At 47.6% G+C, this 12,809-nt stretch overlaps 1 protein-coding gene across 3 annotated transcripts in view; it reads right to left on the bottom strand.

Annotated features, from left to right (window-relative positions):
- reln (reelin) overlaps nucleotides 1-12,809 on the bottom strand; it is a 293,151-nt gene that overhangs the window by 216,780 nt on the left and 63,562 nt on the right. For all 3 annotated transcript variants that reach the window (XM_090213321.1, XM_090213329.1, XM_090213323.1), the window contains exon 2: nucleotides 8,971-9,078. In XM_090213321.1, the coding sequence (XP_090069447.1) occupies nucleotides 8,971-9,078 (108 nt within the window). The remainder of the gene's footprint in view (nucleotides 1-8,970; nucleotides 9,079-12,809) is intronic.

Consider the following 12,809-nt stretch of genomic DNA (forward strand, 5'->3'; position numbering starts at 1 on the left):
TCTCCCTTCTCTCTCTCCCCCTCTCTCTCTCTCTGTCCTCCTCTCTCTCTCTTTCTGTCCTCCTCTCTCTCTCTCTCTCTCTCTCCCTCTCTCTCTCTGTGCTCTCTCTTTCTCTGTCCTTCCTTCTCTCTCACCTTCTCTCTCTTTCTTGCTGTCCTCCCTCCTATCTCTCTCTCTGTCATCCCATCTCTCTCTCTGTCCTCCCTTCTCTCTCACTTTCTCTCTCTATCTGTCCTCCCTTCTATCTCTCTCTCTCTGTCCTCCCTTCTCTCTCTCTGTCCTCCCTCCTCTCTCTCTGTCCTCCCTCCCCCATTCTCTCTCTCAGCTCTCTCTGTCTCTGTCATTTTTTACATCTCCCCTCCCCTGCATATTCTTGACAAGACTCTCCTCTCTCTCGTCTAAGCATTATTTCCTCTCACTGTTTTTTTTGTGACATTTCCAAAGCCCTGTCTTAATCAACTGGCTGAAACCTTACTGAATCCTCTCCTCCCTGCATGCCCGGGTGTATAATACAGTACACCGTACTGTGACATCACAGTGGCTTTCTTTGTTTCAGTAACTGATGATGTGCTTGAAAAAAGCATTCTGAATTCATTAGTGGTGGAGCTACAAATCAGGTCTAACCGTGACATTGTTTTGTGTGGAGCCCCTATGGTGTCCTTTACTGACGGTGATGATGGTGATGTACAGAAATTACAAATGCACACATGCACACACACACACACACACATACGCATGCACGTGCACAAGCACACGCACACGCACACACACACACACACACACACACACACACACACACACACACACACACAGGGACAAGTTTTAAAAGGGATAATCTAAAGATGATTTCAGCTTTTAAAACCAATGTCCTTGGCATGGAAATAAAGGGCTTTTTTTTTATGGAACACAAGTTAAAAGAATGTAGAAACACAAAGTGATTGAAGTTCTTTTTTGAAATTAATTTAAATCTCATGTTGCTTTTCTGGCAGCAGTGTGTAAAAGACGTTTCTAAATGTGGACGACTCGACACGGAAGGAAGAAGGCTCAAAGGTTATTTACACTGTAAAACGTCTGTCGTGACGATCATCAGGAAGTAGTTTAATCAAATAACTAAAACCAAACCAAGATCTAAATCATGGATCTACGCTCTTAGAATAAAAGGTGCGTTCTAGAACCTAAAATGGTTCTAGAACCCTTTTTTTGGTTCCATGTAAGGACCCTTTCCACAGAGGGTTCTAAATGGAACCCAAAATAGTTAGACGTGGAACCCAATGAACGATTCTCTCTGGAACCCAAAATGTTCCTCCTGCGGGGACAGAACCCTTTTTTGAAACATAATTGTAAGAGTGTATGCTTACGTTTTGTCTACGTTCTCTTTCCTGCCATTTCCTTTCAAATAAATCAACTACGATGGTTGTTACACCTCAGCCAGACTTGTAGCCTAGCCTCGTGAGTAAACTATCACATGAACTGCAATAAAAAACACAGCCCATTGACAGTCCTGTGTTCTCTCGTTCAATAACACCTGGCTCCCAAAACATAACAATGTTTTCTGTTCCAGTGTGTCACAATGTAGCTACATTGCCTAGAATGCTAATGACTACACCATGGACTGCCGTGGTTAGCCACCCATGCTAATGACTACACCGTGAACTGCCGTGGTTAGCCACCCATGCTAATGACTACACCTTAACCTGTCGTGGTTAGCCACCCATGCTAATGACTACACCATGGACTGCCGTGGTTAGCCACCCATGCTAATGACTCCACCATGACCTGCCGTGGTTAGCCACCCATGCTAATGACTACAGCTTAACCTGTCGTGGTTAGCCACCCATGCTAATGACTACACCTTAACCTGCCGTGGTTAGCCACCCATGCTAATGACTACACCTTAACCTGTCGTGGTTAGCCACCCATGCTAATGACTACACCTTAACCTGTCGTGGTTAGCCACCCATGCTAATGACTACACCATGACCTGCCGTGGTTAGCCACCCATGCTAATGACTACACCTTAACCTGTCGTGGTTAGCCACCCATGCTAATGACTACACCATGACCTGCCGTGGTTAGCCACCCATGCTAATGACTACACCTTGACCTGCCGTGGTTAGCCACCCATGCTAAAGACTACACCGTGAACTGCCGTGGTTAGCCACCCATACACACGTGGGCCTGAACCTCAGAGCTACAGAATAGTTGGAGTCAAAGGCACAATCTGGGATATTTACAGTCATTGTCTAACTTTTTGTTACATGTAATGTACATTTCCCCCAGTTTTAGTGGCAGGGCTGCCGTTTGGATGGAATATAAATCCCAGATTGTAGTTTTACCAAGCTAACCCCAATACACCACACACCACACCCCACACACCACACCACACCCATGGGAAACATATGTTAGCATTGCCAGAGCAAGTGGGGTAGATAATGTACAAAAGTGGAATAAAACAAACAAATTAACAGTAAACATTAAACTCACAGAAGTTCCAAAAGAATAAAGACATTACAAATGTCATATTATGTCTATTACAGTGGTGGAACGATGTACAAATGGTTAAAGTACAAAAGGGAAAATAAATAAGCATAAATATGGGTTGTATTTACAATGATGTTTGTTCTTCACTGGTTGACCTTTTCTTGTGGCAACAGGTCACAAATCTTGCTGCTGTGATGACACACTGTGGGATTTCACCCAGTAGATATGGGAGTTTATCAAAATCGGGTTAGTTTTCAAATTCTTTGTGGATCTGCGTAATCTGAGGGAAATATGTGTCTCTAATATGGTCATACATTTGGCAGGAGGTTAGGAAGTGCAGTTTCCACCTCATTTTGTGGGCAGTGAGCACATAGCCTGTCTTCTCTTGAGAGCCATGTCTGCCTACGGCGGCCTTTCTCAATAGCAAGGCTATGCTCACTGAGTCTGTACATAGTCAAAGCTTTCCTTAAGTTTGGGTCAGTCACGATGGTCAGGTATTCTGCCGCTGTGTACTCTCTGTTTAGGTTCAAATAGCATTCTAGTTTGCTCTGTTTTTTTGTTAATTCTTTCCAATGTGTCAAGTAATTATCTTTTTGTTTTCTCATGATTTGGTTGGGTCTAATTGTGTTGCTATCCTGGGGCTCTGTGGGGTCTTTATGTGTTTGTGAACAGGGCCCCTGTCTCTGTATCTCTCTCTATCTCTCTCTCTCTCTCTCTCTCTCTCTCTCTCTCTCTCTCTCTCTATCTTTATGAGTTTTCCGTCGAGCTGCAGAAAGCAGTGACTACGTATTGACTGACGCTAGCCGGGAGGCCGCCTGCCAGTTGGTGGGGTGTGTATGCATGTGTGTGGGTATGTATATGTGTCTGTGAGGTCTTGGTTTGGTGAGGTGTTTCCCTCTAGGGGCCTGCGTGCAGTCTGTCTGTCTGCTCCCAACCACAGCTCTGACCACAGAACCACCACATCACTAACCAACAGACATACCCACTCCCTGTCCTCCCTTTTTCTTCTCTCTCTCTCTCTCTCTCTCTCTCTCTCTCTCTCTCTCTCTCTCTCTATGTGTCTCTCTATCTCTGCCTCTCTCTCTCTCTCTCTCTCTCTCTCTCTCTCTCTCTCTCTCTCTCCCTCTCTCTATGTGTCTCTCTCTATGTGTCTCTCTCTCTCTCTCTCTCTCCACACAGAGTCACTCTAACAGACATGGTACGTTACACACATTGTTTATGAATTGACTAATACGGTGTGATAGAACACATTCTCACCTTCTTCCTTACTTAATAGTTTACACAGCTTTACACTTCTGTCAATACAGCCCCCAAGAAGCTTGCACATCCTTTGAATATGAGTCAGTGTGGTGGAGAGTGCATTCCCCACAGCACAGCTAGAGCCCCACACAGCTAGATCCCCACAGCACAGCTAGAGCCCCACACAGCTAGATCCCCACACAGCTAGATCCCCACACAGCTAGATCCCCACAGCACAGCTAGATCCCCACAGCACAGCTAGATCCCCACACAGCTAGATCCCCACACAGCTAGAGCCCCACACAGCTAGATCCCCACACAGCTAGAGCCCCACACAGCTAGAGCACCACACAGCTAGAGCCCCACACAGCTAGATCCCCACACAGCTAGAGCCCCACACAGCTAGAGCCCCACACAGCTAGAGCCCCACACAGCTAGAGCCCCACACAGCTAGATCCCCACACAGCTAGATCCCCACACAGCCACAGGCAGCCCGAACAACTGGAGACAGATCCAAACTACACGGCCTCACTCCCCTAGTCCCTGTCACCCAGCTGAACAATACGGCACTGTGTGTATATGTGTGTGTGTATGTGTGTGTGTGTGTGTGTGTGTGTGTGTGTGTGTGTGTGTGTGTGTGTGTGTGTGTGTGTGTGTGTGTGTGTGTGTGTGTGTGTGTGTGTGTGTGTGTGTGTGTGTGTGTGTGCGTGTGTGTGTGTGTGTGTGTGTTTGGCCTGATTATGCCTCTGAATATTGGATTATAGAGATTATAGAGCCACACCCTGGCCTTGACACTCCCAAACATACCCCCTACCCACCTGTCCCTGTCCTCGTCCCTGATCCGTGACCCCCTTTGTCCTTACTGAGCGTGTCACAACATCCCGAGCTCGTCATCGTTCCACTTTATTATCATCAAAGAGGTTCCTTTGAAACACTGGCTCTCTGCTACAACACTACCTCATCAATACTCTGGCTTTCCTGGCGCTCATGGAAGAGTGTTTTGACTCTCCTCTCTCTCTGTCTCTCCCTCTCCATGTCTCGCCTTCTCTCTGACTCGCCCTCTGTCTCGCCCTCTCTCTGACTCGCCCTCTGTCTCGCCCTCTCTCTGACTCTCCCTCTGTTTCCCCTCTCTCTGACTCTCCTGTCCTTGTTCTCTACTTTTCTCTCATTCTCTCGTTCTCTATCTCTCCCCATCTCTCTCTCCCTCTGTCTCCCCTCATTCTGTCTCCTCCACTCTCTATCTTCCTCTGTCTCCTCTCACTATCTCTGTCCCTCTCTCTCTTTCTCTCTCTCCCTGTCCTCTCCCCTTCTGGGAACCTCCAGGAACAGTGACCCCCACGTCTGGTGTCTCCTTTCCCCAGAGATGTGAGCCCCAACCAGGCCAAGGTCTACAAACAAGCTGGATCTAACTCCCCAGACTACGGCGCTTGCCTGGTCTCCACACTCCCATTCCCTTCAATGGGGGGTTCTGATGGTAGAAGATAGAGGAATAATAAAACAAGAACTGAACCAGTGACTTCCTGCTGGGAATCCTGCTCTGGTGTTCAGCAATGTGTGTTACACTAATACATCTCCCCCCTTGTGTTTCCTCTGCTACAGGAACCTTTTCATTGTGTTTGTGTATTGGTGCTCCTAAAGGAGACACACAGAGAGGAGGATGAAGAGGAAGAAGATCCCGGAGCTCTTCAGCTGAGACCTGTGTGAATGACTACCCTGCTGAGGTTTGCCCATCAGTCTGGGAGTTTCTCCCAAACTTCTTCTAATGAATGAGTCACAGGCACAGCTCAAGACGTCTCTGTGAAGCAAAGGTGACGCAATGTTGGAGGCCCAACGCTTGGATGCCTCTGCCAAAAAGGCCTGCCAATGGCAAGCAGGAGAAAACCCAGATACACTGGTTGATTCCATTTGGCCTGGAGCCCTGGGACCTGGAGCCCTGGGAACAGTTTGGGCCTGGAGCCCTGGGACCTGGAGCCCTGGGCACAGTTTGGACCTGGAGCCCTGGGACCTGAAGCCCTGGGAACTGGAGCCCTGGGTACAGTTTGGGCCTGGAGCCCTGGGAACAGTTTGGGCCTGGAGCCCTGGGAACAGCTCTCTTTGTGGCTGCATTATGACCTCACTGCCCCCTAAAGACAACTCCAACGTAGGCACACTGCACGGTCACATTTGCAGATATTTCAACTTTGAAACCTTCTCAGTTCCAGTTTTTCTCAGTGCATTAGTTTCCTATGAAACAGAGTTTGTTTCTGTTCTTCTCTGTTGAGCCCTTTGATTGATAATGACCATGTGATTCCCGCCAAATAAGCTTTAGAGTCAGAAGTGGAGAGCTATCGTTTCAGTGTTGTGTCGTGTTTCAGCGTTGTGTCGTGTTTCAGCGTTGTGTCGTGTTTCAGTGTTGTGTCGAGTTTCAGTGTTGTGTTTCAGTGTTGTGTCGTGTTTCAGTGTTGTGTCGTGTTTCAGTGTTGTGTTTCAGTGTTGTGTTTCAGCGTTGTGTTTCAGCGTTGTGTCGTGTTTCAGCATTGTGTCGTGTTTCAACGTTGTGTTTCAGTGAGTAAGAATTCAGTCACAGACACATGGAGCCCATGTCCAGTACACACCAAAGACAGAGATACAGCTATCGCATCAAAGCATGCAGTCATTACATCTTTCACTGAACTCCCAGCCCATGGCCAGTACACACGGACACTTCCAGCCCATGGCCTGTACACACTGACACTTCCAGCCCATGTCCTGTACACACTGACACTTCCAGCCCATGTCCTGTACACACTGACACTTCCAGCCCATGTCCTGTACACACTGACACTTCCAGCCCATGTCCTGTACACACTGACACTTCCAGCCCATGTCCTGTACACACTGACACTTCCAGCCCATGTCCTGTACACACTGACACTTCCAGCCCATGTCCTGTACACACTGACACTTCCAGCCCATGTCCAGTACACACGGACACTTCCAGCCCATGTCCTGTACACACTGACACTTCCAGCCCATGTCCTGTACACCCTGACACTTCCAGCTCATGTCCTGTACACACTGACACTTCCAGCCCATGTCCTGTACACACTGACACTTCCAGCCCATGGCCAGTACACACGGACACTTCCAGCCCATGTCCTGTACACACTGACACTTCCAGCCCATGTCCTGTACATACTGACACTTCCAGCCCATGTCCTGTACACACTGACACTTCCAGCCCATGTCCTGTACACACTGACACTTCCAGCCCATGTCCTGTACACCCTGACACTTCCAGCCCATGTCCTGTACACACTGACACTTCCAGCCCATGTCCTGCACACACTGACACTTCCAGCCCATGTCCTGTACACACGGACACTTCCAGCCCATGTCCTGTACACACGGACACTTCCAGCCCATGTCCTGTACACACGGACACTTCCAGCCCATGTCCTGTACACACTGACACTTCCAGCCCGTGTCCTGTACACACTGACACTTCTAGCCCATGTCCTGTACACACTGACACTTCCAGCCCATGTCCTGTACACACTGACACTTCCAGCCCATGTCCTGTACACACTGACACTTCCACCCCTTGGCCTGTACACACTGACACTTCCAGCCCATGTCCTGTACACACTGACACTTCCAGCCCATGTCCTGTACACACTGACACTTCCAGCCCATGTCCTGTACACACTGACACTTCCAGCCCATGGCTAACACTGATGGTTGACATAAAAGTACAACATCACGGACGTGTTTCCACAGAATTTCCCATAATCTCTTTTTTTTTTTTTGGGGGGGGGGGGGGGAGTTCCAAAGCAGTTTCTGAGAAGAGCAGAATGACCTTTTGTGGTCTGGAATGCATACAGTAGGACTGCTTGGCCTGCGTACTAGCTGAGTATAGATCGTTAATAATACGACAGTCAGTCAGTGTATGAAACCGTGTGGGTTTGGTCTTTTTCTCTATTGTCCATTGTTCCAACTAATGTCTTAATGATAGGTCTTCTCTTGTGGGTTTATAATGTATTTCCCACAGCATTCAACATAATTTGTAAACTGGGTGGTTTGAACCCTGAATGCTGATTGGCTGACAGCCGTGGTATATCAAGACTATACCATGGGTATGAAAAACATGTGTTTTTCCTGATCTAGTTAAGTTGGTAACCAGTTTATGAACGCCATAAGGCACCTCTGGGGTTTGTGGTATATGGCCAATATACCACATCGAAGAGCTGTGTCCAGGCACTCCACTTTGCGTCGTGCCTAAGAACAGGCTTTATTGTTTAAGTATTGTATCTCTACAGTATTTCTCCACTCCATTCTTTCAACGATCAAACGATCAAAGTAAGAATGAATGAATCCCAACAGTCATCCCCAGACTCATCCACAGACTCAACCTCAGGCCACATCATCCCCAGACTGAAACCCAGTCCACATCAACCTTCTGACTCAACCTCAGTTCGCATCAACCACAGACTCATCCCCAGACTCAACCCCAGTCTACATCTTCCCTAGACTCATCCCCAGTCTCAACCCCAGTCCACATCATCCCCAGTCTCAACCCCAAACTCAACCCCAGGCCACATCATCCCCAGACTCAGCCTCAGGCCACATCATCCCCAGACTCAACCTCAGTCCACATCATCCCCAGACTCATCCCAGACTCAACCCCAGTCTACATCATCCCTAGACTCATCCCCAGACTCAGCCTCAGTCCACATCATCCCCAGTCTCAACCCCAGTCCACATCATCCCCAGACTCATCCCCAGACTCAACCCCAGGCCACATCATCCCCAGACTCAACCTCAGGCCACATCATCCCCAGACTCAACCTCAGGCCACATCATCCCCAGACTCATCCCCAGACTCAACCCCAGGCCACATCATCCCCAGACTCATCCCCAGACTCAACACCAGTCCACATCATCCCCCATCTCAACCCCAGTTGCATCTATCCTCAGACTCAATTCCAGTCCAATCCATTGGTATTGTCAGGGGCTGGACTGGTATCAATGGACTGGTTGAGCTTTACAGACTCTCTCACACACAGTTTTGTGAGGAATACACTGAAGTAATTTCAGTTCCTTCATCTGCATTGATCTGAAAGCAACAGGTGGATGGAAGCGGTTTCACCAGTGACAGCTGATTAAGGAATGGAAAACCAATTCCATGTGCTTTAGGCTCAGTAGCACAGTAGAATAGAAGTGTTGGCTTGTCTTTCATTGGCTAAACTACACATTGTTGAGGACATCAAGTAACGGGATTGGTTGACTTACCGAATCCGAATGCAGCAGGAGCAGGGATAGGAGCAGACTGGACAGGAGTGGACGTGTAGAGACCGGTCACCAGCAGACCATCAAAATAAGTACTGGTGGAGACAGTCACTGTGGAGAGACAGAAAGAGAGAGATTTTTAATACATTTTGAAACATTCGTTCAACAGTGGGGGGGTTTGTATTTTTTCTTTCAACAGGTCTCCTTATCTATATTCAGTAGCTAATTGCCCAGTGTGATGTTTCACTATCTGACAGAGAACGTGCCTCACACCACCACTCCTCTCACATCCTCACTGATGCTAACGAGACTAACCAACCTAACGAGCCTCAGAACACAGGTGTTAACAAGGATTCTAGCAAGGTCGTTAGAGAGGGGAAGGTGAGAAGGAATCCCCTGAGGGAGGGTGGGGTGAGGGGAAGGGAAAGTAAGGGGGAGGGCAGGAGGGAGATAGAGAGAGTAATAAAGTGGGTGAGAGAGGCAGGAGAGAGAGGGGAGCGGGGAGGTAGTGAGGGAGAGAGGGGAGCAGGGAGGGAGAGAGGGGAGCAGGGAGGGAGAGAGGGGAGCAGGGAGGAAGAGAGGGGAGCAGGGAGGAAGAGAGGGAGAGAGGGGAGCAGGGAGGAAGAGAGGGAGAGAGGGGAGCAGGGAGGTAGTGAGGGAGAGAGGGGAGCAGGGAGGAAGAGAGGGAGAGAGGGGAGCAGGGAGGGAGAGAGGGAGAGAGGGGAGGTAGAGAGGGAGAGAGGGGAGCAGGGAGGGAGAGAGGGAGAGAGGGGAGCAGGGAGGTAGTGAGGGAGAGAGGGGAGCAGGGAGGGAGAGAGGGAGAGAGGGGAGCAGGGAGGGAGAGAGGGAGAGGACATAGTTGGGTGTGCAGGTGCTGTGCAGCTACAGAGGTGGTGGTGCCACACTGTCACAGATGCTACCTGCTATCACTGGGAAGTGTAATTTCACTCAACAAGAGTGGAGCAGGCCAAGTGGAGGTCTGAGTCACATACTGTAGAGTAACCCAACATAACGTTGTCTGATATAACCAGCCACTGTGAAATACTAATAACAAGCTGGAGAAATACAGTAAATTGAACCAACTCATGCATGTTGTGTCCGTAAAATGTATATAGTACTGTATGTATATAGTATGTATGTATATAGTACTGTATGTATATAGTATGTATGTATATAGTATGTATGTATATAGCACTGTGAATATAGTATGTATGTATATAGTACTGTATGTATATAGTATGTATGTATATAGTACTGTATGTATATAGTACTGTATGTATATAGTATGTATGTATATAGCACTGTGTATATAGTATGTATGTATATAGTATGTATGTATATAGTATGTATGTATATAGCACTGTGTATATAGTATGTATGTATATAGTACTGTATGTATATAGTATGTATGTATATAGTATGTATGTATATAGCACTGTGTATATAGTATGTATGTATATAGTACTGTATGTATATAGTACTGTATGTATATAGTACTGTATGTATATAATACTGTATGTATATAGCACTGTGTATATAGTATGTATGTATATAATACTGTATGTATATAGCACTGTGTGTATATAGTATGTATGTATATAGTATGTTTGTATGTATATAGTGCTATATCTATATAGTATTTATAAGCTGGAAGTAGAAGCCTAAGTGTTGTTGTCCATTAGTTTACTCCAATTATGGGAGGGGTGGTAGGGTTAGGGGTGGTAGGGTTAGGGGTGGTAGGGTTAGGGGTGGTAGGGTTAGGGGTGGTAGGGTTAGGGGAAAATTATAAAGGAAAAATATGTATATATGTATGTATGTGTGTGTGTGTGTATGTATGTATGTATGTATGTATGTATGTATGTATGTATGTATGTGTGTGTATGTATGTGTGTGTGTGTATGTGTGTGTGTGTGTGTGTGTGTGTGTGTGTGTGTGTGTGTGTGTGTGTGTGTGTGTGTGTGTGTGTGTGTGTGTGTGTGTGTGTGTATGTATGTATGTATGTATGTATGTATGTATGTATGTATGTATGTATGTATGTATGTATGTATGTGTGTGTATGTATGTGTGTGTGTGTGTGTGTGTGTGTGTGTGTGTGTGTGTGTGTGTGTGTGTGTGTGTGTGTGTGTGTGTGTGTGTGTGTGTGTGTGTGTGTGTGTGTGTGTGTGTGTGTGTGTGTGTGTGCGTGTGCGCATGTGTGTGTATGTATATAAATATATTTACCCCCAAAAACATATGGAAGTGATGCAGACATTTACATTAATGGAAGCTACAATCGATCTGCAATATTAAAGCTGATCCTCCCCTAAAAAAGAAACGTTACAATAATTATAATTTGAAAAGTTTATTGGCTTGTATTGTTGCCATGGTGACCAACCAAACAATTCACCCCAGTGTTCCCAGTTCATCCCAATTCATCGCCTAGTCACAGTGTGGGATCCATTCACTCGAGGAAACCGCAGTGTTCCCCTGGGGAAGCAGGTTAGCGAGCTAATGCTTCTCTGTGTATGCCTAACTCTGAGTGACAGGACCACAGCACCACATGACTACATTTACTGGAGTTACTGTAAAACTCCACTCGTCACATGACTACATTACGAGAGTTACTGTAAAACTCCACTCGTCACATGACTACATTACTGGAGTTACTGTAAAACTCCACTCGTCTCATGACTACATTTACTGGAGTTACTGTAAAACTCCACTCGTCACATGACTAGAGAGTGACAGGACCGTTGCACTACATGCCCACATCACTAGTGTAAAAACACAAGAGGACAACTTCAGTGTAATGAAACATCACAGGACTACATGACTTCAGAGTGACAGGACTACATGACTTCAGAGTGACAGGACCACAGGACTACATGACAACAGAGTGACAGGACCACAGGACTACAGAGTGACTGGACCACATGATGACTGGGTGTCTGGATGACTGGGTGTCTGGATGACTGGGTTTCTGTCTTGGTGTCGGTCTGTCTGTCTGTCTGTCTGTCTGTCTGTCTGGGTGTCTGTCTGGGTGTCTGTCTGGCTGGGTTCCTGTCTGGGTGCCTGTCTGCCTGTTTGTCTGTTTGGGTGTGTGGGTGTCTGTCTGTCTGTCTGTTTGGGTGTCTGGATGACTGAGTGTCTGTCTGTTTGGGTGTCTGGTTGTCTGAATGACTGGGTGTCTGTTTGGATGTCTGTCTGTTTGGGTGTCTGTCTGGGTGTCTGGATGACTGGGTGTCTGTCTGTTTGGGTGTCTGGATGACTGGGTGTCTGGGTGTCTGGATGACTGGGTGTCTGGGTGTCTGTCTGTTTGGGTGTCTGGATGACTGGGTGTCTGTCTGTTTGGGTGTCTGGATGGCTGGGTGTCTGGGTGTCTGTCTGTTTGGGTGTCTGGATGGCTGGGTGTCTGTCTGTTTGGGTGTCTGTTTGGGTGTCTGGATGACTGGGTGTCTGTCTGTTCGGGTGTTTGGATGACTGGGTGTCTGGATGACTGGGTGTCTGTCTGTTTGGGTGTCTGGGTGTCTGTTTGTTTGGGTGTCTGGGTGTCTGTCTGTTTGGGTGTCTGGATGACTGGGTGTCTGGGTGTCTGGATGACTGGGTGTCTGGGTGTCTGGTTGACTGGGTGCCTGGGTGCCTGGGTGTCTGGATGACTGTGTGTCTGTCTGTCTGGGTGTCTGGATGACTGGGTGTCTGGGTGTCTGGATGACTGGGTGTCTGGGTGTCTGGATGACTGGGTGTCTGTCTGTCTGGGTGTCTGGATGACTGGGTGTCTGGGTGTCTGGATGACTGGGTGTCTGTCTGTCTGGGTGTCTGGATGACTGGGTGTCTGGGTGTCTGGATGACTGGGTGTCTGTCTG

Source organism: Oncorhynchus mykiss, chromosome 2 (assembly GCF_057628025.1).
Source record: "Oncorhynchus mykiss isolate SJ-2025 chromosome 2, ASM5762802v1, whole genome shotgun sequence".
Lineage (NCBI taxonomy): Eukaryota > Metazoa > Chordata > Actinopteri > Salmoniformes > Salmonidae > Oncorhynchus > Oncorhynchus mykiss.